The following is a 27,953-nucleotide window of genomic DNA, read 5'->3' on the forward strand; positions in this document are numbered from 1 at the left end:
CGGTATCTTCCACTTATGCAGAAAGTTTTTCTTCATTCTAGAAAAAGCATCAATTCTCCATTGTCTGTATCCAAATGCATTCCTAGAATCTTTGCAGTTACACTAGGTTATGCAACACAACATAATAAATATATCATCAGCCCTACATCTTTGCAACTACACTAGGGTGTACAATATAAACTCTTATTTATTTGTTGGAAACAAGATATCTTCGTAGCCGAAAATTATGAGATTAACTCTTAAAATGTAAAGATTACTAAACTGAGTTTTATCCCTTTTAACAAAATCTTTTCCATAAATTTTTTTATAGTACTTCCTAGATAATAAAAATAATCTAGTGGGATGCTCAAAGTCATTAATTAGCCCTCCATCCAAACCTCAATCCCACAGGTTAATACAAGTCTCATATTCTATTATTCAAATGTTATAGAAAGCACATATATCTTGTTTCATAGTACTAACACAAATCTAGCTAAAAAACAAAAAAATGTAACACTTAAATCCTATGACCTTGTAGGATTACACTAACAAAACTTACCATTAAAAGACTTCACAACTTTGTTAGCCTCCTCTAGGTTGGAGAAGTAGAAAAAACCTAACCCCTTGCTAATCCCTTTGTCAACTCGCATAACTTTTACAGATGTTATAGTATCATATGAACTAAATAAATCTCACAGTTCTTTATTGGTACCATCATCATCAATGTTATTCATGTACAAGATAGATGCCTGGATGTTAATGAAGACATGCTAAGAAAACTGAAATTGACCAGTAAAATGTAGGAGAAATGGCATGGATATATTTGTCTATATTTGTTCGTTACGTTTCTCCTTAAATTGAAGAGGCAATTCATCACGTACAACCTTCTTTTGTGCCCTAGCTACATACATATTCTTTGAACCTAATTATGGAAAATCAAAAGGCAACAATAGGTACAAAATCAATATCAAGAAAACAAAAATTTTGTGTTTAAACAACTTGCCCGTAAAATGCTAAATAAACTACCATTCATTGCTTCCATCGCCTTTCTAGCATCATTTGGATTCTTGTAGTTCACAAATGCAAAACCCTTTAATAGCCCATTGTAATCCTTTGATATAGCCAAGCTAATAAATTTACCAAAAGTGGAGAACTTTTCGTGAAGAAGTGCTCTTGTAAGTCCTCAAAGGTGCACGAGATTGGTCGGGGATTGGGAACCTTTGTCATTTGTCGGTATTACACAACAATTGCTAAAACAGGGTCAGAAGATGCTTCCAAATCTAAAATCTAATATGAGTAAATGGGGGAAGAAAGGGCAACAACATTTGGGATTTAGGGCTAACAAGTTAGGGAATGTATCAACACGCCTGAGAGTCAACTGGGACGCTTAATTAAAGGAGACAATGGCGCTAAGTTCCTGATTATGACTTCATTGTTCTCGGGATGCTTCCACAGAAAATGGCTTACAAGTGAATGAAATTAGAGATTCTAGAACTATTTCACAGATGGACAAGATTGGAGCACAACACTCGAATGTTGCTTCCATGGCTAAAAATGTAAACGAAGGTGAAGGGGAAGAGAAAGGGCAAGGACATTAGAGAATTGGGGATTTAGGACTTTGAGTGGTTTGTGAGAACTTGTTCTTAGTAGACAAAAGATGAGGGCTAAAATTACTTAATTAATGGCTAATTAACAATCACTAACTAACCAACACAATTAAAAAAATTTAGATATATGAAAATAATATTTTATAGTTTCTCATAATTGAATAAAAGCCCCAAAAGAATTCAGCAAATACCAAATTTACCCATCTTTAATTGAGCTAGATACTTAATGAAAAACCCACACTAAAACATTTATATGTGCGGTGCGCCTATTTGTTTTGTTTTGCTATCTTTTCTATTCAAATAATAAAATCCCTTTGTTTAAATGAAAAAACATAGGGCAAAGTATTAGAGTTTTGCATTTATAGATCATAAGAAATACAATAGATCTCCATAAAATTTAATATTAATTTATTGCGAGTGACTACATTAAACGTTTCTTGTCTTTGTAAGGAATATGTAAAATATATTATTTTCTAGGATTCAGACTTTCTAACCCATGTTTAATCAGAGTTTTTTAATTTAAAATAGTTGTACGTAATTTTAAATTTTAAGAAAATATTTTAATTGATCAAGAACTAATTTTTTTTATTTATAAAAAGACAATATTTTTAACTAATGAAAAGATAAATGATATGCCAATTTATTGATTAAGAAAATCAATGGTATCAAAATTTCCAACATTTTCTTTTTGTAGTATCACAAACTCTAATTAAAAGAAAGCATAGAAATCAACGCAACAAAAAATAAGGAATGATGTCCATTCTCAATTGAACAAATAACTTGATTTAGTATCCTGTGTACAAACAAAAGCAAAAACAAATTCACAAGATCAACCTCCACTCATCTTCTAATGATAACAACACGATCACGAAAGCAATGCAATTCATTATGCAGGACTAGCAAGCAACGTGCATCATCACACAATAATGCTCTTTCTTATTTTGCTTCACAGTAGAAAAAATATAAGTAATATAAAAAAAAGAATTAAAGAATTAAGATAAAAACTGTGGTAAAACGATATGTACTGGGTGGTGCATGGATGCATCGGGATTGATTGATTGATGTTGATATTGATCATGATTGAAGGTTAATTATGTTCTCCTCCTAGCAATGGACTGATGAGGCTTCCCATCAAACAACTCATCAATGTAAGTCTCAATATCTTCAGGTTGGTACTTTATGTACTTCTCAGTCTGTCTTCCCGGGTCAAAGATCTGCGCAAACCTCCCAATGAAGGCCCTGTACGCCGGAACCACCACTCCCGAGATCGAAACCCTAAGCTCCGACTGAAGCTGCTCGTCCTTCACCACCCACGAGCTCTGCGTCCTGTGTATCTCATCAAACAACGAGTTGAAGCTCTTGAACCTCTCCTTCAGCACCGGCTTCTGCACCTTCCCGTTCACGTTCAACCCTTCCGGGTTCAGACACGCCAGAACCCTATTCCACGTTTCTCTCTGGTAGTTCTTGTGGTATGTTCTCAGCTCAGAGGATTTCTTCCTGATCCACGTGTCACCCATCACCTGGCTCATCTCGCTTGATCCTTTTATCTTCTGCAGAATGTACCTTCCGTTGTTCATCATGAAGAAATTGTTCTGCGCCACGTCTTTGTATAAACGAGCTTTGCCTTCTAGGCTTGAGTCTAGCAAGTCCATGACTCTCAGCACCTGCGCCGCGAACGGCGACGATGCTTGCTTCTCCGGCACGCCGTCGTTCTCGTTGTGTGGCCTACTGGTGGAGTCTGCACGTTCGATCTTGGAGTGGTCTTTGAAGACTTGCTCTAGGGTTTCCTTGTAATCTCCCGCCACGCTGAGGTAGTTCATTATGTAGCGTGTTAGGGGGTGCACTGCGCCACCCGGGACCGCGGTTCTCGCGGTCTCCTGTTTGATCTGGTTCTCCAGATCGCAGAAGATGGAGATGGCCGCCTCGCCAAGTCGTGACTTGGCGATATTCATCTCCGTCTTCAGCTCCTCGACAGACTCCTCCGGGAATAGCCCGTTCACCTTGGGGATGATCTCACGGAGGGTCTCGTACATGTCGAGGAGCTTGAAGAGCTTCTCGGCGGCGCGCTTCGTCATAGCGGCTCCCTCCGCGAAGTTGAGGAGCTGGATCACCACGCCGCGGGAGAGGCTGCCGAAGAGCCCCGCCGCGACCGAGGGGCAGCTGGCGAACACGGCCTCGGCGAGCTTCCGCTCGCCGGGGAAGTACACCGCCGCGCACTGCTTGAGCGTGTTGATCCAGGCTGGAATCATGTTCCCGGCCAGAGTCTCCCACTGCACCTTTAGAACCATGTCGTCGATGCTGATCCTCTCCAGCCCTAGCTTCTTGTGAACCTCCTCGAACGCGTTCCTCCGCGAGATGATGTACACCTGGCAGCACTCCGATTCGTAGCCGCCGGATATCATCTCGCCGGCGATCTTGCTCAGGCTGGCAATGGTCTCATCAGAATAACCCGGGAAACTTTCGTCGATTTCGCCTTCTTGATCTTTCACTTCTTCTTGTTCCGATGATGGCACCTGTTGTTGTTGTTTCCCTTTGGTGTCGTTGTTGTTATTATTATTGCCTCCTGGATCCAATTCGGTTGGGATTCTACATTCTTCCATTAGAAATCTGAAGTCCTCCTCCAAATACGACATCACACGCTGGTGAATCGAGGTAACGCGATTCACCAGCGAGTCTTTTCCATTTCCATTTCCACCGTCGATCTCTTTCTCCTCTGGTTCAACATGATGATGATCTTTCATCAACATGATCAGCTTCGAAATCCGATTCGCGGTTTCAAGCAACCACGAATCTTCCTCCGCCACCTCTCCCCATTTTGCCTTCCCTTTCGCATCGTATTTCGCTATCTTCTTCTCCACCAGATCCGAGTACCTCTCAAAAAAGCCAGGAATCTCAAAATCCATCTTCTCCGCAGCATTTTCATCATTTTTCTGCTTCAGAGTCACGAGAAACTGGTCAATCTCCTCTGAAACATTCTCGAGGCTTGGCGGAGGAGAAGCAGGAGATGCAGCAGTTTCTTCTTTCTTCTCTTCCTCTGCCTCCTCATCATCTTTCTTTGGAGATGGTGGTTCTGCTTCGGCGGTGGTAGCAGCAGCAACATCATCATCAGGTTTGGGATCGGCTTCTTCATGATCGGTGATCGAAGAAGAAGAAGAAGGTAGCGTCTCTTCGGTTTCGTTAGTGCCCGAATTCTCATTCTCTGCAAGGTTATTATCATGATTCTCCATGATGGAAGAAGAAGAAGAAGTTACGTTAACGGTTATGTTGTTCTCTCCTCTGCGAAAGAAAGAAAAAAAAAAAAAAAGAAAAGGCGTATTAGAAATGACAAATGAGGAGAATCATCCGTTTGATTTCTCTTGAATAAAAAATCTATATATATATCTATATTAAATTAAGTAATTTTTTTCTGTCCTTTTATTGTGAGCGTTGAGTGGTTGACCGTTGACGTTTCTTATTCTTTTCTCGTGTTTGTGCGTATCACTAACTACGGTTCCTTGAAAGCGATGGATAGAGAGAGAAACCTTTGCGCTTTGATTATTGCCATGTTTGTCGGAGGCGGTGCGTAATGCGCGCCACGCACACGAACGAACGGGTTCGGGTCGTAATAATAAAGACGAAGTTTCGGGTCGGATCCAAACCCGGGAAATCTCCCTGCTACGCGCGATGCTAAAGAAAGAGCGATTGAGATTTGAGGCAGAACACTTCAGATCCGGCATAACAGGAAGCTTAGCTTAGCTTAGCTCAATTGAAGTTCATAACTTCAAAAAAAAAAAAAAAAATCAATTGAAGTTGATAATTTCAAAAAAAGAAGAAAAACAGAAATTGAAGTGAGAGAGAATGAGATATGGCGGAGGTAGGAAGAGGCGAATGCTGTTGCAACCGTTTCTGGTTTTGTGTGCGACGATGACAGGTTTGGGATTGTTGATGCTGGCGACGAGGCCGTTGGATCCTCCGATCACGGTTGAATTTCCGAAAAAATTCGAGCTCGGAGATTCGAATAGCTCTAGTTTGAACGGCGGCGGCGGCGGATAGAAACCATGCGCGGCGGTGGAGTAGATGGGGAAGGATTTCGAAGCTGGTGTTGTCGGAAAGGAGACGCTGAGAATCAGGAGAATTATCGAGGACCACTTCGTTCTGAACGGTAGTTAACTTGTTCTGAGTTTGATTTACCATTTCCATTGTTTATGTTTCTTTAATAGTATATTGCAGGGACTGTTTTGGAGTTTCTCTCTTTTAAGGAATAGCAATTGTTTTTGAAGTTTCTTTTTTAAGGCATGAATTATTTAAATGAATATCACGCGAGCTTGTTGGTACTTGGAAGTGTTGTGTCCATGTTTCTATTGTTTTGTTGTTTTTGATTAAAGATGTCAAATTTATAACCAAAAGAATGCTTTTAACATGTTTAACAGATGGTCTCTTGTTTTTTGACGACAAATTATCCAGAGTTTTGATAGTGAGTAGATTTTGTGTTTTTTATTATTGTTTGCCAATTTCGGTTTGGATAATTGTTATCAGCTTTTCTCATAAGCCATTATTGTTGGCTTTGTTAAGGACTGATTTTAATTGCTTAAAATATCTAAGTGTCTAATAGATGATAAATTTTTTATGTGGTATAATGGAATGAATACTTTCTTTTTCAACAAAACTAATCTTTTTTAGATGCTTAGAGTTTAGGGCTCATGTTAGTGTTTTCCAATCATTATACATCTAGTTCACACTCAAGACAATTGCACTGTTCTGAAAATATGAACTTTGCTAGTTTATGGATCATGACTGGTAATGATCTAGGCTATTTTTTCATTATTCTATTTTACGTTTTGTTTTTCTGAAAATAATCTAAAGTCATAGTTCTGCACCTCTCAGTGAGATTTATGATAAATGTGTGAATAAATAGTAACCATGTGCTTCTGCAAAAACAGTTCTTGAATCAGAATACATTGAAATTTTTTGTTTCAGGTGCTTCGAGAATCAGGGATTTGCCTCCAGAGCAGTTCTGTTGTCATGGATTTGTTCTTGGAAAGACTGCCGAGGCAGGTTTTGGGAATGAAATGTACAAGGTCTTAACTGCTGCAGCACTGAGTATAATGTTAAACCGGTCCTTGATCATTGGCCAAACCAGGCATATTGGTTCTTTCCCAAGCCTTTCTTTTTCATTTTTAAGAGGTAACCTTTTTCTTTTTTTAATGGATGCCTGAAATTCTAACTAGTAACTAGTAGTTTCTTTAAGGGTTAGTTTGGCTGTATCCCTTTAAAGATGGGGGCTCCAAATTCAGGCATTAGTTCTGCATCAAAAATTCTATAGAAACATTTTTAAGAAAATACCTTAGTTACCTTGAGAGCATCTGCTTCCTATGGCTCTTATATAAATGTGTTAATTTTTAAGCATACCTTGACATCTTGTTCCAGAAACATTTTTGCAATATTTGAATTCATCTACTTTTGACACATTACGTATGTTTACAGCCACTGAGATGTGAAAACCTAGCAGTCTGCCTTTGATGGATTTGTGAAACTGCTATGATCTTGCAATTTAGCATCTATTTTTATCTTTCCATTATCTGGTCATTACCTTGGTTGTACATTTCAGAGGCAAATATCCTTTTGGGGATTACATTTGTTATTCCAACTTTACCTTTACCATGAATGAAGTAAAACATCTGTGGAGACAAAATGATTGTGAAAGCAAATATGGGAGGCAACTGGTTATGAGGACTGATGATTTTGAAAAGCCAGCTCAAACAAATGTCCTCTGTAGCAATTGGAAGGAATGGAAGCAACCTATCATATGGTAAAGTCACATGGTTTTTCTACTTATCAGTCTTTCAAGAATATCATATAATGACTATGAACCTTATATTTTAGGTTTGAAGGAACTACTGATGCTGTGGCAGCTCAGTTTTTCTTGAAAATATACACTCTCAGATGAGGATTGCTGCTTTTGATTTATTTGGTGATCCACAAGTTCTGGGATCTCAACCAAATGTATTTGGAGAGCTCTTGAGAGTTCTCATATCTCCTTCAAAAGAAGTTGAAGCAGCTGTCAATTGGGTTATTGGTGATGAGGAGAATCCTGACATCTCATTGCATATGCAGATACTTATGAATAGGTAATATATAATCACACTCTAATATCATTGAATGGGAACTATCATGCTTGATTGAGGAATGAGGCTGGTGAAGCCTACTGTTATATGGTCATGTTTCTTATTAAGTTATTTACCTTTTCTATAAATATCAAGTGAACTAGGTGGTAGCTTTAATGATGAGAATTGAAAATCAGAATCTATCTGATATTTGCATTGGACAATGATAAAAAAACACAGCATAAATACATGTAAGTATCCAATAAGTACGTTAGAAGCTAAGCTAGCATTTGATATTCCTTCTCAGCTTTATCTATTCCGACATGAATCAAATTATAATTAGGAATAGCAACAGGTTTGCATTGGTTTGGGATTGGTATCATCATTCCTGTTTCTTCCCCCTATAACTACATGAGAATAGTGACTGTATTTTGATTCTGTTCATTTGTCTTTTATTTCATTTTTACTTGCTGGCTTGCTGCTTGATATACTCTTGTCTTCTATTTAATAGAGTGGGTTTTTCCCATCACCAATTTCATCAAATTCCTCTATATATATGTATACATAATGCTCAACCTCTTCCTTTTTCTTTCTTTTTTCCCCTTTTTTACATCAAACACACTTATATTTTGTTTATGGCCCTCACTCTGGGACTTATATATAGTGTATATGATAGACAATTAAATTTCTACATCAAGGCAACCTCTGTTTTGTCTTTCTCTGGAATTGTTCTAAACATATGCAATATATTGATGAAAAAGGAACTCCTTGTCCCTATTGAAACATCTCCTGTCTCCACAAATGCTTATATAGATGGACCCCTAACCATTTGTTAGACACATTTTTGTCAACTTCTCATACACACATATATGTACCTCTTTTCAATACGATGATAAGTTTCCTCTGACAAAACTCTTAAACAAAACTTGGAATGCGTGATACAGCTCATGGTTTGATATATTTAGTTGACGTGCTCATTTGAGCCCTGGTATCTTTTAACCACAACACGAGAAAAAATATCAAAATTTTAAATATGCCTTAGATGAGATATAATTGCCTTCAACTCCTCTCCTCCTATCCCCAAATCACTGGCACCAGGCAAATCTTGATATTATGAGGCAAATTGAAGAGATTTCTGATATCAAAATCTTAAAGTAGTTTTTCAATCATTTTTCAAACAAGTCCACTAATCCTGGACAGAACTCATCCAACAAGCCAAACAAAATATTGCCAAGTCAGATAGCATACTTTATGCAATCTAGGTTTCTATTACTTTCCGCTAATATCTCTATCACTTTGACACCATGGAGTTCTGTGTACCAATTCAGCTACCGGATAAATAAGAAGAAAAAGTCTGATGAAAGAACATCAACTATTAACTTAATCAATTTATTCACTGTAGATGCATAGACTTTGGGTGTTAGGGCATTCAAACAGTTATCTAACATGATATTTAGCCTCTTGAATGGCATAACAGTATCTTCATCCTTATAATAAAATGGCATTAGGTATCTTTCATCCTTCAGAAAAGCACATATTATCTTACATGCATATTTGACATCCCAACTTTTTCTACTTTTTTTTTTTTTTGAATCACATGTGGCTCAACCTTCTCACAGGATGCCTTAAACTGATTGACGCTATTTCTGTCATTTTTTAAGGTCCATAAGAGCTGTACAGGCTGCATTACATTGCATCAAAAAAGGCATACAGAGTCAGCACCTAACGTCTAGACCAAAGGTGGTTGTGGTGTAAGATACACCTTCTCTTGTTAAAAGTATCATGCCTAACATAAGCAAATTTGCACAGGTAAGTTTTCAGTTCATGGTGTGAATCTTTTGAGTACAACAATATGCCGCTCTTAATGCTAAAAATTGTTTTTATTAGTAAACAATGGAAATTACTGCTCTGAAATTAGAACAGGGTATCTGCTGTAGTAAAACTTACTATTTTCTTCATTCTCTAATTTTTAATTGCTTACAATCTGAACAAGATGTATGTGACAACCATAGAAAAATGAAGTAAAATTTGAGTGCCTTTTTTACCAGGTTCTTTATTTTGATTATGAAAAGTTCAAAGGAAATATCTTTGAAGGTTTGCCTAAGTTAGATTTTAGAGTGAAAGACTGGGGTCCAGCACCCAGATGGGTTGCTTTTGTGGATTTTTTTCTTGCATCTCGCACTAAATATACTGTTGTCTCCAGAGCTCATCGGCACGTTGGAACTACCTATGCTCAATTAATCGCTGCATTGGCTGCAACACGCAATCTGGGTACATGCATTTCCCTCACCCCCTGTATTATTTGTTATTACTTATTTCTTCAAACATACCACTGAAGCATCTGAAAACTGTTTTCTTCATGAAACAACTCGTCTAGTTCAAGTTTTTCATTTTTGAGCAGTTTCCAGAGTACAATGTTGACTGAAGGTTTAAAGAATCAAGTTGGTTTGGGGCCATGTGTCGAACAGATATGCCGGACCGTTGAGTTGTCATAACCAGACCAACCAATGCGCTTTCACACCACTTCTCCCTCCTGGGTGGTGGGATGGCCTATGGCAGTCTCCTATTCAAAAGGATATCAATCGTCTTGCTGCCTATGGCATCAAACTGTCTGGTCTTGGCACAGTTGATTATGATTCCCTTCAAAATTACTGTAGTACAAGGAAAAATGTTGAGAGAACTGTCACATTCAGTTTGTAGCGTTTGGAAGACACATTTCGTTGTATTCTTTATGGTATAAACATAATAATTGATTAGTATAGAATTTGTTAAGTCATTCTTTTCACAGTTTGAGTTTTCTTATTAGTACATCTTCTGTCAATTTAAATGTAACAAACAAGTTATATAGCATCCTTTTCTACAAATTGGCTATCAAGGTGACTATATTTCATTACACTACACTGACTTGTAAGGTTTAAAACCTTTATACAAATACAAATGCTACCACAATTCAATGATGCAGATTTATGACTTATCATCTTTGCAACACTGCAATGTAGAAGGAGAGAGGAATCAGGTAAAAATTTGGATAATTTCTCAGTTTGTCTGTCAGTCATCCTTGCACAGGGCATAGGGCATGCTGATCTTCTCTATATAGTTCCAATTGTCTTAGATGTCTCCAATGGGAGAATTGATGTGTTGTCTGTCTGGTTGTAGATAAACCATGGAAGTTTTACAGATGGTAGATGCAGTCGATGCGGTACTGTAGCGACAGTTAAACAACCAAAGCATAATACAATTCAGCCTTCACTGGAGGCAAACAAGATTCTTCTGTCCTTCGGAGAGAAGACAAAATTGTCTCTAACAGTCAAAGTACACCAAAATAAAGATGATGAAATTTTTATTTTATCTTACAAACAAATTTATCTGTGGTGTAAATAGAATTAGTTACCCCTGTGTAACCTTGTATCACTTTACTAGCTTGCCGCCTCAATAATTTTTTTATTTAATTAAATACTCTGCAACATTTTTATAAATTTAGTTTACAGATAAACTACAAGCCTCTACTTTACAACCTTTCACCCTCAAAAAGTGTCATAAACCACAGATCCTCTAAAATTGATAAGCATATTAATTAAAGAATCATTTCCATCAATTATGCGTGAATTTTGAAACGTGCTTTTCAATAATGGATACACGTTAAGCAGAAGCTACACAAGGAGTAGGTTCTGTGTTTTTTCAAATCTGACATGAAAAGAGTAGTGAGACACTGAGACTTGAGTTGGGAATGTGTATCCAAAGCGTAAATTTCAGAGGCAACAATAGCAGAGATAAAGGGAGAGATCTGAATTCTGAACATTGTAGGACACTTTCAGAATAACTCTAAATATGAATAACATCATCCCCCATCAAACAAACTTACCTGACAAGGAATTTCGTTACCTTAGGACCGTTATAGTTACGGCCGCCGTTCATCGGGGCTTCGGTTGTCGGCTCCCCTGTCATCAGGTCACCAACTTCCTTGACCTTCCGGCACTGGGCAGGCGTCAGTCCCCATACATGATCTTACGACTTTGCGGAGACTTGTTGATGCAAGCTCCATTGGAGCTTGTAGGCCTACGATCTTCTTCATCAATGGATTCCTTTGCTTCTTGGAAGATGAATGGCAGCAGAATGGAGAAAGGGAAAGAGAGAGGAGACGCCACTTCAAGGAGAAGATGAGTCTAGAAGAAGTTCACCACCATAGGAGACCATGGATAAGAGCTTGGAGGAAGGAGATGAATGAAGGGAGAGGGAGAGAAGAGCACGAAATTTTGTGCTCTAAATGAGCTTTGAAATCTGAAGTTTAATATTCAAATCATCAAAGTTCAAAAAAATACACACACATGACCTCTATTTATAGCCTAAGTGTCACACAGAATTGGAGGGAAATTCAAATTTCACTTGAATTTGAAATTGAATTTGTGGAGCCAAACTTTGGAGCCAAAATTTCACTAATTATGATTAGTGAATTTTAGTTATGGTTCAGCCCACTAATCCAAGATCAATTACAAGATTCTCCACTAAGTGTGCTTAGGTGTCATGAGGCATGAAAAGCATGAAGGACATGCACAAAGTGTGACTATATGATGTGGCAATGGGGTGTAGTAAGCAAATGCTCACCTCCCCCTCTAAAATTTAATTGGATTGGGCTTCTACCAATTCAATTAAATTTATTTCCAACCACACACATCAAATATCCACTTAGTGCATGTGAAATTACAAAACTACCCCTAATACAAAAACTAGTCTAGGTGCCCAAAAATACAAGGGCTGAAAAATCCTATATTTCTAGGGTACCCTACCTACAATATGGAGCCCTATATACAAGGACCAAATATAATGACATCCTAGTCTAATATGTACAAAGATAATTGGACCCAACCTTGGCCCATGGGCTCAGAAATCTACCCTAAGGTTCATGAGAACCCTAGGGCCTTCTTCAGCAGCTCTAGCCCAATCTTCTTGGAGCCTCTTGCTCATGGTTCTAGTGATTGGTCCCTTCCTAGGGAGGATTGCATCACTTGTATTTTTGGTAAACAGTCGTCCGGGCCTGGTCACTGCGACCCCCTTTGTGAGGAGGCACCCCTTCTCCCGAAGTTACGGGACTATTTTGCCGAATTACTTAGAGAGAGTGGTCTCGCGCCTCTAGGTATTCTCTACCTATCCACCTGTGTCGGTTTCGGGTACAGGTACCCATTTGTTGAAGGTCGTTGTATTGAATAGTCGGATCATAGTCTCTTACCATAAAAATAGCTGCATGCGCAGCAGCACTGACTATGAGAAATCCACCAATCCACATATGATGTGTAAACAATGATAGTTGTGTACCATAGTCAATAGCTAGGTATGGATAAGGGGGCATAGAATACATATGGTGAGCTACAACAATGGTCAAAGAACCTAACATAGCTAGGTTAATAGACATAAAAAAAGTACGGGGAGCATATGAGCAAGAAAAACTTCTATTCAGCATCAAAAATCCAACAAACACAACATAAAGATGGAAAAATGGGATTGAGGAAAAATTTACTTGCCTGATGATCTCCAACAGTACACTACTATATATAGAGAGAGAAATTTCAGTTTTGGCAACAATCCAAGATCCCAGACAATTTAGGAAAAAACACATGGCCAAAGATTTCTTAAATATATCAAGCTATCACAAACTTCTGATTGTTTATTATAACATTATTGCACAGGTTTGGCAAGGGATGCCAACAAATCAATGCAATGGAACAAAAATCTACCCATATAATATCAAAACCCTAAAAGCTGTGTATCAAGTCAAAACTTCACCACTTAATAGGCTACACCAGCAAATATTGCTAACATACAATGCTACTAATAATTAATAACAGAATTGAAGCCATAACAAATCCATGACATAATTTACTATGAGACAGTATAAGCACATTAAGCTAACACTTTAAACCTAGATTGTGCTAGAACCTCTGATTTTATGCATTACCAACTACAATAAATTTGAAGGTAAAAATACACTTCAAAGTACAAACCATAAAAGGCTAGATTGAATTTTATAAATATCTCAAAAAGGTAGTTTTCTCGGCTGAAACCGTGTAAAAGATTCAAAATTTACAAACAACTTCAGCATGTTCAAAGTTGACTCAAACCATCTCATATCTTTCACAATTAGTAGCAACTAACCTCAACCTCCTTAAACCCTACATGTCAAATTTGGAAAAGGGAAGACACCTGAAGTGAAGAGCGAAAGAAAGAAATGCAAAACAAAATTTGGACCATTTCTCAATTTGTGCGTGTCATCCTTGCACGGGGGCCATGCTAATCTTCTCTGTATCATTCCATTTGTATAGGATGCCCCCAAAGGGACAATTAATGTATTCCCCTGGTGTTATATAAACACAGTGCATGGAGCATATTTGGTTGATATGGGACTGTGGAGACAGACACAGTCACATTGCAATCACTAGCTGGAGCCAAATGCTTGAGTCCTGCACAGCCCTTCATTGGTGGCAAACAACATGCAAGATGAAAGATGGAATGATACACAGAAAGATACAGATATTTCAATGTATTCTATTATTATCATTTATATGCAGCCAACCAATCACCTAACAAATTAGTTCAACTTGTCCTATAATTTAAGAGCAAGTTCCTTCACTCTTTCATCTATAAGCTGAATCATGTAATGAGCGGACAAACAGTGCCATGTAATAGTGTATGATACATAACACAACTAACTAGTTCAATTACCTCATTATATTTGCATAAACTTTTGTAAAATACAAAACCTTGCTTCCTCATTTCAAAGATATGAAATTCCGAGTTATGTAAAGTTGTTATCCTTGCAGTGTAAATTAAGGATACTTTGCCATTGTCATACTCGTTTGCAACGTAAGAATACTTCTTCCCTAATTTAAATTTCAATATTGTTAGTTACATTCAAATTTCTTTCAAACACTGTAAAGTATAATTAGTGGTGTAATTGGATGCGGTTAGAGGAAGAATAAAAAAAGCAACCAAATCAACCACAAACAAGTTAACTGTTATAATTTATGAGGTCAATTGATATAAAAAAGAAGAAAAAAGTAGTGTAGATTTGTGACTATAGATTTGAGAACGATTTCTCGATAAGCTCATCATGTATAATGACTAACAACATCAAATCCAAGCATCAGAGTTCTGTTAGCAAGAATAATTCTGCTTACCATGCAAAGGCTAATCAATTATAAGTTCAGTACAAGTACTCACCATCAAACAAAGGAAAGCTCGAAACTTGAAACTACGTATCAGGGCAGAGAAAATAATCCTATTATTCCTATAGTTGCCTTTTATTACTACTTCTGTCTGCTGTGGAAAAATTACGAGACTTGCATGTGAATTTTGAAGGTGCTCAGATGGTCTTGATAAAAATTTGATTAAATGGAAGACTGCAAGTAATTTGGAACATTGCAACCCAGCTCACCATAAATGATTCCAAGAATATCTATGATCAACCGACAATTAACAAAGTAGTTTAGTTAAGTTGTCCAATTACAAAAGTAGATTTTCATTGTTTAATGCATGCACTCATTTTTTTGTCACACAGCCTAACATCCCTAGTCACATTTATACCTTGTATGAGTGAAAAAGGACAACATGAGCAGAGATTCAATCATGTATTCTTTTGAAAAGATTGCCATTGTAACATTCACAGGTTTAGAAGCACAGAATCAGTGGCCAAGGAATACATGCAATGGGGGAGGAAATATAAGGAAGGTTGAGGGTTAAGAAAGAAGGAAAGGACGAAAAGGTCGCAGGTTCGATCCTGCCAATAAAAAATTAACAAATTAATAATTAACATTTACCATGATAAAAAAAAAAAAAAAAACATTCAATGGGGGAAAGAGTTCCATGAATAATTTTATGAGAAACTAAATGATGCTTACTGATAATAGAAACAAAATGATAATTCCGGGGATGAACCTAAGAAATATCAAGGGATTATCTGGTGATTAAACTAGGAAGTGCTCAACAACTTAATCAATGTTACATAACAAGATATCAATTGCTCAGGTGATATACTCATGCCTAAAGTATAAGGGCTCCTAAAAAATGCACTTGATAAGAGTAACTAGAAAGACAATGAATATATTAGTATAAACAACAAAAACTACGAATCCTTACATGCATGAACGCTGTATATTTATTCAAACGCAGAAAAGGGAAGACATGTGAAGCGAAGAGAGAAGAAATAAATTGGAAAAAAAATTTGGACCATTTCTCGATTTGTGCGTGTCATCCTTGCGCAGGGGCCATGCTAATCTTCTCTGTATCGTTCCAATTTTATCGGATGTCCCCGAAGGGACAACCCATTCCTTCTCCAGGTGCTATATAAACACACTGTAATAAGAATATTTGGTCGATGTGGGACTACTGGCAGTTGCAAAACATTCACTTTGAATGATACATCCTTCACAGGAGGCAAACAAAATTCATCTCAGACAGAAGAAGAAAGTTGGCCTCGCCTCACAGTCAAAGCATACAAAAACGAAGATACTGAAATTTATTTTGTTTTATTTTTCGAGTATAGGGACGAACCAAAATTTGGTAAATCCAGGAGTAGGTGAGCCTTATAGCCCTGCCATTTCTTTTGCAACTTTTAGCTTGTCTTGTCACCGCACTTGCATTTTTATTTTCTTTAATGAGTTAAATTATATATATTTAAAAACATTTTTGTATTTATTTTTGAAACGTTTTTTTTTATAATATATATCGTTTAAAACATTTTTATCGTTTTATATTTTATAAAACATTTTATATTTATCTATACTTTTTTTTTCAAACACTAAAACTTTATCAATATGTGATTGGTCAAATGAAATAGAACTCAACTTTCTTAAGTATGATATTTAAGTCTTGCAAATAAAAAAAATATAATTGGAAACAAATTAAATTCCATTATCAATAATCATCCTTCTTTGATAAAGATTAATAATCATTAACAGAACTTAAATAATAACTATATTTTTAAGTAGGTATAATTAATTTTAATATATATATATATATATATATATATATATATATATATATATATAATTGTTCAGAAGTTGGACATGTGTCATTGTGACATTTTTTTAATAAGATTTAAGTAATCATACTTAAGAAAATATTTTCAACAATAATAATTATCAACATTATTAATAATATTTTATAAGTAATATATGTATTAAAAAATTAGTCTTTTGATATAATTTATTATTTAATTTAATACTATTACTATTAATATTGTAAACATGCCATTTCATTATTTGTTAAAAATTGTGAAAAATAAGATGTTTCTGAATCAGCATTGAACTTGTTGAAATTTTTGCTTTGGATACATGGTTTCTGCTGAGATAACTATCATGGTTTATTAAAAATAAAAAAGTGTTTAGCAACATACTCTTTAATATACTTCTTTATACATATTTTTTTATTGATTAAAATATATTAAAAATTATAAAAGAAAAAGAGAATCATTAAATATTATACGAGACCTATTAAATTTTATGATTTTTAACAAATAAAAAAATGTTTAAAAAGATGTCTGAGAGAATATGACCCTAAAACATTTCTCAATATAAAATAATCATAAACCTAGACCATAAAGTAATTTTACTTTCACGTCTATTATAGTTGGTAACGCATAATAATGAGTTACTCACAAGTTCTAGCACAATCTAGCTTTAAAAAGTGTCGGCTTAATGGGTGTATATTGTATTGTAACTGAAATATGTCATGGAATGATTTATACTACCTCCATCTTAAAATAGCAGTCCTAGATTGACACAATAAAAAATAATAATAAATAAATAAGAGAGTAATAATTTTATAAAATTAATTTTATATCATCATTAATTTATTTATAAATTTTATTGTCTAATATTAATATTATTTAAAATACATATATTTTTTTATATGACACTTATAATAGAATATAGGAAGTAATGAATTTAAGATAGCTTTCATATTTAGTTCAGAACTTGTTGGAAATTGTAAGGCTTAAATACATTTTTTATTTTAATTTTATTTTTGATAAATTTTAAATCAGCTATTGCATTGAGTGAAAATCCAACTTCAAATGATAGGTTTAAGCACATAGATATTGATTGTCATTACATAAAATAATATGTGCACTCTGGTTTTATCAAGCTGGTACACTTACCTACTCATCAACAACTTGTTGACATCTTCACCAAGGTCTTGCCTCACGGTAAATTCTCTGATTTTTTTTTTATCCAAGTTGAGCTTTCTAGACATCTATGTACCTAACTTGAAGGGGAGTATTACAACCAATTTTAGTTAGGATTATTACCATAGTTAGCTTAGCTTAATTAGTCCATTATGATTAGTTAGTTAAGTTAGTTATTGATAATCAGTTTCTCTTTTTTGTTATAATTATGTTTAAGCTTTGTGGCTAATATTGAATCTGTTATTATATATATTGTACGTTGTATAATAAGCTAAAATAATGAGAATCATTTTTCTTCTTTTCAATTGCTTTTACCTATCAGTTATAATAGAAATCGAACTAGGGAAAACAAAAGCCGAAAAGGATGAACTAGAATTTGCTGCCATTGTTGATCGACTAAACTCTAGATACCATATAGAATTCCTAATCTAGTAAAATAGAGAGTTCTTAAGAAATGAAAGTAAAGAGTAAAATTGATATTCATTAACCTAAGTAACCAAGTTTACAAGAGGGTATTTATAGATAGTTCTATTAAAGAGACTAACAATTGTCATCTAATTGTCACTAACTATACTAACAACCGTCAACAACTATTAGATAACTAATTTAACTGATTAGCTACATGAGTCTGCAGTTGAATAACTACAACTCGTTGCAATAATACAAATTAACGTACAATCCTGTTTTAAACAACAAAAATAATATAATATTGAATTTTAATTATACATATAATATTTATGTAAAATAATTATTTTTTAGTACATTATACTATTCTAATATATAACTAATGATAACATTGTCGTACTTTTAAATTAACACATTAAATATAATTATTTTATCGGTAACACATTCAGATATATTTAGGAAGCTCAACACAAAATAACCTAAGAGCTCATGATATATAAAAAAAATATCTAGAATTCCATCATAAAAAATATATCATGCCACATAATTAGATTTTATTTTCTTTTTTTTCAAATCTCGAGCAAGCGAATTCAATTTGCCCAACTCACCACCCACATCAAACTAATGAATTTTTTTACTGAGTATAGGATTAGGACAAAATGATTTTAGACCTAAATTTTATTAATTTTTAAAGGAAAAACTGAATATTATTACTAAAATGAGACCTGACTCAAATACAAGGTGCGTAAAAATCTGGACATGCGGGAAGCCTACATAAAGAAACAACATTTGGCATTTTTTTTATTACTCAGAAAAGAAAACTAAATTTCATTAACTTGAGTTAAATAGTGATATATACTGATAGTATAAATAGTTTACACTGTTATTTAAATCATAAATTATAGTTAGTATATATGACTTTTAAAATATTTATTATAAAAGTTAATAAATTTATTATATATATAATAATATGTGATTGAATAATATTATAAAATTATTTTATATTGTGCTGCATAAACTTTTTTTTCTTATTTAACTTAACCTATATTTTATATCAGGATAATTTATTAGCCCATCAAACATAATCTATTTTGTCACCCACTCTTATACTTGAGTACATGACTAACTAGATATTTAAATATATAGTATAAGATGTTTAATAAATTATGAAGAAAAATTGGTTCTTATGATCTTATCTAAGCCAAAAAAACGTTTAAGATAATTAATAAAATTGGTTGTTAGAAATTTTAACTCGGTCAATTCTTTTTATTCAATCCAACTCTTCACTCATTTTTGTCCCTTTTTTATTCTCTCATAATTTTCACTCCTGACACTAACTAATAGAATTTATAAAAAAAAAATTATTTGAAAATATTTCAATTAAAATTTATTGTGAGTTACATTTAAAGTTTTATAAATTATGTCATCTTTAATTGTATAATTTAGTTATTTCATTTATTTAAAAATAGTGTACCAAAGCGGGGTTTCTTCATGCCAAATACCGATACTCTACCTATGTTAAACTTAATCCAATTGTGTAAGTTTTGTGTTTATTTATTTTTACTAAATATTAAATAAGTGGAAATTTTAATTAGAATACACTTACAACATAAAGGTATTTTACAATACTATCTAATCATAAATTATCATATTTTTTATTTTTGTAATAATAACACAATTATATCTAAAGTGAATTTTAATTTATTGATATATGTGTAAAAAAATATTTGCACTAATTATGCATAAATATTACTCATAAGTATAGAACATAGAATGCTTGCGTCAAGTACAAAGTCATAGATGGATGGATAAAAAAAATATAGAACATACAAAAATTAATTAAGAAATATATAAACTATAAAATTAATAAAGATTTCATCATGTCACGTGAGGGGTTCTCTTCCTGTGTGATGTAACTATGAAACGAGAAATGATGAATTGTGATTGATTTTTTTTTTATTTTTTCGGAAATGTTTGACAAGTTCATCACCATAGTTGATCATGAATTCTAATCTCGCATTATTATTTTGAAAAAATATGGTAAAAATACCTTGATGACTTCATTTGCATAACTGTTGTTACTGTTCCTTCGTACTGAATAACTCGAATTTATAGTTAACAATATATATTATTGAATGAATTTGAATTTAAATTTGTAAGTGTGCTCAATTCCTCCTTTAATAATTTAGTGCATGCTTAGATTAAATTTTATAAACTTAAAATTGAGTTAAACTTATGTTTGCAAAAATAATATAAGTCTTTCTGCTTTAAAATTGAGTTTTAAGGTAAACTTTTTATTTGCAAAGACACCTTTAAAGATAACCAAACATATTATAAAATGAGTTTATTTTTCAAAAGTATATTCAGCATCCAAAATTACTTTTTTAACTACTAACCAAACATGCTCATAAAGTTTATTAGTGTCCATTTTGAGAACAAGGGCATTATATAATTAGTTGTAATTTTTTTTATATCAGCCAATAAAGATAATCATTAAAGGGCTACTAAAACCCATTTACATAAATATAAAGCAAAACATAAAATGTTTTTATTAGTCTATAGTGCACCCCACACTATACAGTAAAATATGTATTCAAAACTATGTCCCCGGAGCACTAAACAGAAAGTTTGGCACCTATATAAAGTCCCTCTATCCTGTTCTTTTTTTCGTTTTTTTTTTTCTCTTTCTCAAAGTATTCCCACAAACACACAATTACGGATTAACCTTTTAACAATATTGTCGCAACTACGTAAAACATGTTCTGAACAATTATTATCTAAACCTTTTAATAGATTATTTTTTCTTTTAAAAAAACTATGTTTATTTTTCATGTATATAAAAAATTATTCAATTAAAACAAAATAACCGCCTTTGATTTTCATATAATAATAATAATCTATATGTATTAACAATTAAATGATTTTAACACTGTCATTTAATTAAAATTAACATGTATAATAAGTCTTTGACCTTTATAATAAATATCATTGATCATCGATAGTGTTTTTTTTAATTCCAATAATAATAATGATAATTATAAATGATGGCCGACATGATTGATATAGCAAAAAGTTATGAATAAAGTTTAGTCCCATGAAAATTGAAAAGCTAGAGTGTGTCGTTTAGAAATGTTTTTCGGAACATCGTTGTCTAGGTATAGCTTCATCATAATTTGGCTTCAAGAATGAATTACATGAACAAGGTCCCTCCTATAAGGCCTTTAGCTATAATAATTGCAAAAGAAAACACCAATAAGGTCTCATCACACTCTCTTTTTTGAGTAGGAATCCACTTTGCTTGATCTCAAACCAAATATTTGGCTTTCACCAAGGTTTCACTTCCCCTTTCAGCTAATCAACAAAACACAACACTCCCCGGTGACCAATTTTTTTTGCCAAAAGGGAAATTACGAGAAAAGAGAATTATATAAAGAGCTACTAAACACACAACAAACGAGGACTCATTATTTTAGCTAGTCGCCAATATATCCGTTCTCTCCTTAACTCAGATTCCATCCCTTCAAAAATCAATCACCAAAATAAAATGATGGACGTAACAAAATGTGTTATGGTGACTCAAGAGATTGATGATACATGGAATTAGAATAGTAGCCATTCTCCATCATTTTATAGTACTTTCACCATTTTATATGTCGATGCAAATTTGCTTTTGATTTTATTTTTTCACATATTTAGCTTTATGCTGTAATAATTAAGTGAATCGGCGTAGCTAAATATTCCAGTGTGGAGAGAGAAAATAAAATTTCTTTTTTTTTTTTACGCATACTTTCAAATAGTACTCTCACCATTTTATGATTCCAAATCAAATGGAAAACACGTTAATGCAAAATTGCTTTTATTTTTTTTATTTCTCGTATTTAACATTATGCTATAAGGCGTAAATTAATAGGCGTATCTAATTCCACAGAGAGAGAGGAAATAAGTCCAAAAAACAAACATCAACAGCAAAGAAGCTAAAAAATGGCTTTTATTTTTTTTTTTCCACGCATTTTCAAATAGTACTTTTTTTAAGGTCATTTTCAAATAGTACTACCTTCACCATTCCAATTCAAATGAAAACATGTTAATGAATCGGCGTAGCTAATTCTAAACAGAGAGAGAATAAAAATCAACAGCAAAGAAGCTAAGAAAATGGCACCAACGTATTAAGAAAAACCAGAAAAATAATATAAATAAAGGATATTAATTAAAAGTTAGATCTAATTCCCGAGAGAGATAGAGATTAAACATCAACAGCAAAGAAGCTGAAACAAAAAAATAAAATGGCACCAAAGTATTGAGAAAAAAAACCCAGAAAATTACTATAAATAAAGGATATTAATTAATTAAAACTGAGAGCTACTTTAAAAAACATTAGTATATATAGCTTGAGATTTTGGACTGATCCTAGCTAGCTACCACTTCATAATTACTAAACCACGTCATAAATTCCTTTCTTACCAATCCTAACAAAAAAGAGAGAGAGAAAGACTCTTCCACTTCCGTGACACAAACCCATAACGAGAATAAAACGTTTGTAACCCTTTAAGAAGAAAAAAAAAATAAAGAAGAAAACTAACGAGTAAAGACATTAACGTAAACCTTAAACGAGAAGAGAAGCGTGCTCACAAGCGGAGGGTGAGGTCGAGGTTGACGTGGTCGGAAGAAGCGTCGTTGACGTTGTGGCCGGAGAGAACAACTTGTTGGTGCGGTGCGGAAGACGCCGCCGCCGCCGCCGCAGCAGCAGCAGCAGCGTGGAACGAAGAAAGAGGTGGTGTAGTGTGGTGGTGATGAAACTGCAAGGGCTCCACATCGAGCCAGTAAGGAGGGGGGTGGTGGTGGAAAAAGAGCTCGGTGGGGGAGGAAGTGGGCTCCAGCATGGGCCTAGGCTTGGGCTCGGTGGGCTCCACGGGAAGCCGGAGAGGTCCGTTAGCAGCAGCAGCAGTGACGACGTTGACGTTGAGGTCGAGGTTGGCGTTGGTGGATGATCTCCTAGCGGCGGCGCGCTCGAGCTTGTGGGCGTTCTGGTGGCCGCCGAGGGCTTGCGAGGTGTAGAACTTGCGGTGGCAGAAGTGGCATTGGAAGGAGCGGGTGGTGGCGGTGGCGGAGGAGGGTGCTGCTGCTCTCTTTCCACCACCACTGTTTGAGGGCTGCTTCTTGAAAAACTCATAAATAACTGTTGGGTCTGCCATTGCTGTGTGTGTGTTGTGTGTTAGCGAAGAATACTTAGCACTGAAAAAAAAAATGTTAGCAGAGAAGGGTGGGTTTATATAATGGAAGGGGAATAGTGGGGTAACGCGTTAAGGGTTTATTCTTCTTGTATGTGAATTGAAGCAGCAACAACATTGCTCTCTTCTGAAGGCTATGATTGGTTTGTACATCAAATGACCGATTTGCCCACCCCACCCCCCTTTCTATGGATAATATCGTTCAGACAGTGTAATGTGTTTCTCCATCACTCACCTTAAATTCATCTATAATAAAGTTCTCTTCTTTTTTTTCTCTATGAGATGAAGTTTTCTTTTTTTATATATAAATATACTTTTTAGGAGAGAAAAAAAAAAGAAGAAAATGTCTTAGAAGTTAAAAAGTTAATTTTTATATAAGTTTTTTCATCTAGTTTTTCTAAAAGTTGAATTGGACAAGTTATTTTTAAACTAATTGATAGGAGTTCAGTTTAGTTTTTTTTCCTTTTTTGTTGAAAATATTATTTGAATAGGGGTTAAGGAAAAGACATGGTAAGAAATAATGATTAATAAGTTTATTGCAACATGATCTACTTTGCCAAATCTACTTGTTATAATAGTGTACGATGAATTTTTTTAGAAAAGATAATGGAATATATATTACATTGAGCAAAATATAGATAAAGGAAAGAATTTTCTTTTCTGCTACTATTTTTTCTTCGGTAACAATGTTGTATGCACAATATATGAGTGGTACTCCTAGTAAATTAACCTAGCAATATATACCACGAGCATCGGCGCATATTCCGATTTGATACCTGCTTTTGAGATGCAAAACAAATTCAAAACAATGATCGCGAAAAGTATGGCTTTTTTAACAGGGTAACGTAAGTTGAAGCGTTATAGACAATGAAAAAAAAAGACTTTACAAATGGGTGTTCAACTTAATTTGTTAACACATTATTTAAACCATGGAACATAATATAGCTTAGCTTAAGTCGATTAGTTAACTCATTATTTAAATGGATTCAACTTACTATGTCTTTAAGTTTATAAATGACACGAACATTGGTTGAACAAGGAAAAAAAAAAACAAGACTTCACAAACTATGGCACATATCTCTTCAAAGAAAAAACTATGGCACATATTATAGCTCAAGTCACTTAATTAAATAAGCCAAACTAATATGTTGTTACTGGAGTCAGCACAAGGTGTGCCAACTAAAGTGACTTAATATAGCTAAAGTCACTTAGTTCTTTCATCTTTTTTAGTTCACTCATTATTTAAATGGGTTGAACTTAATTTGTCTTTAGTTTATAGTTGACATGAACACCGGTGCTATGCTATTTTCTTAAATCTCAACTACTTGAAAAGTTACACTTTATAGTGACATTTCTGTATTATTGTTAATATTTTATTTGAACTCGATGAAATATGAAGAGGCAGAAGAAGAGATTATTACTACATGGGAAAAGGGTAGTGTGGGAAAAAGAAAAATGGTAAGAGGAATCAAAGGACGTGACGTGAGTGATGTGGATAAAACGACAAGAAGTGCAGTAGTGGAGAGAGGGGTGAGAGTGCAGTTAAGGTATTAGGATGAGAGTGTTTGCGTCTGATTCTGACACAGCACACACACTCGCTTTTCTCTCAATATGTCACCCTCTCATTATTCGACACCACACCAATACGGTTATGCCTTGAGGTACGTTACTCTCCCCCTAGGAGCCACGTACGAGAGAGAAACCCAATCACAAAATGACATATATCACATATTGCTAGGGTCATAGTGCAAATTGTGCAATGCAACCAAGGGAATGAATTGAAACAAAATATTGTTTCAATTTTTTTTTTCGTACTACTACTAGTAGTAATCGTGCCTCTCTAGTTTGAATAGAGTGTATACAGGAAAGGAATATTGTTTAATGTATGGGGGAAGGGTAGTCATGGAGAGGTGACATTTGATTAAATGATCAAAGTGATTGAGGTTTGAGGTGTGGTGCACGCAGAGTGGCAGTAAATAAATATTCAATCACTCACTCTTCACTCTTTTTCAGTCTTTGGTTTAAAAATTAAAGAGTTGCGAGTCCCAAGCCAAAGTGGGTTTTGTTTTGTTTGATGCCACATTCTCTCTGATGCAAAGATGGCTCATATGTCATCTATGGGTCTGTTTCATGTTCACTGGCTTTCCCTAATGGGTTTGTTCTATGATGTTAAGCCTCCAAATTGCACCCTCTATATACCTTTTCTCTCTATTGGTGTGAAATCGCGTGATGATGATGTACAAAATAACGGCATCATGCAGTTTTTTTTTTTTTGTCATATGAAAATCTGGCTGTCACGTTTTCTTTTAACTTTAATTAGGAGAGAGGACAGATAGATAAGACGCGTAGATGTGGGTTATCTCTTGCATTAATTACTGTGTACATATGTGCATGTCTGTTGTGGTGATGTACTTTCGATAAGTAGTTAATACGGAATTAGATATAATAAATGAAATTGCTTTACTTTTTATTTAATTAATAAGTGTCTTTGTTTAACTAATAAGGACATGATTGAGTTTGCTTGAAGTTCTCAAAATCAGATTTCAAAAAGTATTTTGGAAGTGTCTTTTACAATCGACCGTTGGATCCGTATGAGAGCACACACTGTCGTGCACATAATGAACAACACTCCAAATGAACGCCAGTCCAAACATAAATTAAGTAATTAACATTCTAGGTTCTATTATACAATAAACATTATATGTCATTAATTAAAATAGGATCAAACTCTTTTTGCAATTTTAATTTCTTGCAAAATCTCGTTTATGCTCTAAAGCTTATTTAAGATGAGATTACCATAATGATATATGCATAAAAAAACTTATTGATAAATAGCATTTATAATTGTAACATTTAATTTTTTGCAATTAGTAATGAGATAACATGATCTATTAAAGAAATGAGGATTGAGTAACAAAAAATCCAAACGATAAAAATTAAAAAAAAAAAAATAGTAGACAGAACACAGAGTTTGTATGTTTGTTTCCAATTTGAAATCTGTTCTTTAAAAAAAAACACTTGTTTGATAAAGTTGTTTTTGAAAACTATTTTCAAAACCAATATATATTGTTTTTCTAGTTTTTAAAAGCAAAAAACTAAAACATTTCTAAGCTGTTTCGGTTTCTTATTTTCAGCTTTTTACTACTTATTCTTTCTAATAGTTTACATCTTCTTCCTTCACTTCTAACTCTCTAAAGATCAGTTTTTACAAATTATTTTATATAATGAATTTTAAAAATAAAAAATAAACAATCAAACATATGTGTAATGACCTCTTGTATTTTAAGTTTAATACATAGAGAAATTGGGTTATATACACTTACAGTATAAAAAGTACAAAGATATTAAACTCTAATATATAAACAAAATAATTATAGTTTTTTTAATTCTTTTTTAATTAAAATTGGACTTCACAATAAAAATAACATTGAAAGCTAGTGTAATTTATTACAGTAAAACTCTTTTTTTCATCGAGAATAATATTGAAGACATATATAAATTACTACGCTTAAAATTTTATCTTACTATAAATAAATTTGATTTTATTATTTTTCTTTCATGCAATTAAAACTAGGAATAGAAGAACAATACCTTGCCAGCAAAAACAAAAAAAAAAAAAACAATATCTTAGTAAAAGTTTTATAAAATTTGACGAAACTTAAAAAGTTAACATAATGAAAAGATAATCAGGAATTGAGAATATTGTAAATAATGATGGTGTTTTTTGTGGTCATATGAACTTTTTTTTTTCGATATTTGGTCATGTGAAAAATTGGCTGTCGATGTAGGTTATCCCATGCATTAATTATTGTATACATATATGCGTGTCTGTTGTGATGTACTTAATTTCAATAAGTAATAGTACGAAATTCCTTCAAAAAAAAAAGTAATAGTACGAAATTAGATATAATAAATAAAATTAGTTTATATTTTAATTAATTTAGAAGCATATTCAAATTTTTATACGAAAAAATTATTTAATTAATAAATATATGTCGTTACTTAATTGTTTCTTTTGTAAAAGTAAGTAATCATATTTTCTAGGTAATAAGGAAGATGACAAAGAAGCTAATAAGGAAAGTAGGAAACCAAGATATTTGTGTGGATGTAACACGAGTGTACTAGAATGATGTAATGAAATAAACAATTATTGCTTTCAAAACAATAATAGTTAATCATTACCAATAACAAGGGGCGGATTAAGGGTGCAAGCAGGGTCCTACAGGATATCGATATTCATAGATATGGGTCATTTAGGAATCTGAATTTACTCAAACCGATACAAAGAGTTTGAATTGAATCATTTATGTATTTGGATCAAAATTGAACTGAATCGATTAAAATTATTTATGTACGCAATTGGGTCAGGGGTTTAGATTTATAGATCTGATTAAAACTGAACTGAACCGATCAAAATTTTAAGAATTGTTTAGTTTGACGTTAAATACGGTTAATATTGGGACTCCTGTCGACTCCT

The 27,953-nt window shown here is 33.8% G+C and overlaps 1 protein-coding gene, 2 non-coding genes and 3 pseudogenes across 3 annotated transcripts; 2 read left to right on the forward strand and 4 right to left on the reverse strand.

Moving 5' to 3' along the window:
- Positions 1-2,347: 2,347 nt before the first annotated feature.
- LOC114399888 (exocyst complex component EXO70B1-like) lies at positions 2,348-4,914 on the reverse strand. The gene has a single exon (XM_028362104.1). The coding sequence runs from the start codon at positions 4,811-4,813 to the stop codon at positions 2,678-2,680; it is 2,136 nt and encodes a 711-aa protein (XP_028217905.1). The 5' UTR covers positions 4,814-4,914; the 3' UTR covers positions 2,348-2,677.
- Positions 4,915-6,633: 1,719 nt separating this feature from the next.
- On the forward strand, positions 6,634-11,162 carry LOC114398769 (annotated as a pseudogene).
- LOC114400972 lies at positions 10,688-10,799 on the reverse strand (annotated as a pseudogene).
- Positions 11,163-12,539: 1,377 nt separating the features above from the next.
- LOC114398770 overlaps positions 12,540-27,953 on the forward strand; it is a 37,647-nt pseudogene continuing 22,233 nt past the window's right edge.
- On the reverse strand, positions 13,898-14,000 carry LOC114400969. The gene has a single exon (XR_003664091.1). It is a non-coding gene; the product is annotated as a U6 spliceosomal RNA (small nuclear RNA).
- On the reverse strand, positions 15,876-15,978 carry LOC114400966. The gene has a single exon (XR_003664088.1). It is a non-coding gene; the product is annotated as a U6 spliceosomal RNA (small nuclear RNA).

This window comes from Glycine soja, chromosome 19 (assembly GCF_004193775.1).
Source record: "Glycine soja cultivar W05 chromosome 19, ASM419377v2, whole genome shotgun sequence".
Classification (NCBI taxonomy): domain Eukaryota; kingdom Viridiplantae; phylum Streptophyta; class Magnoliopsida; order Fabales; family Fabaceae; genus Glycine; species Glycine soja.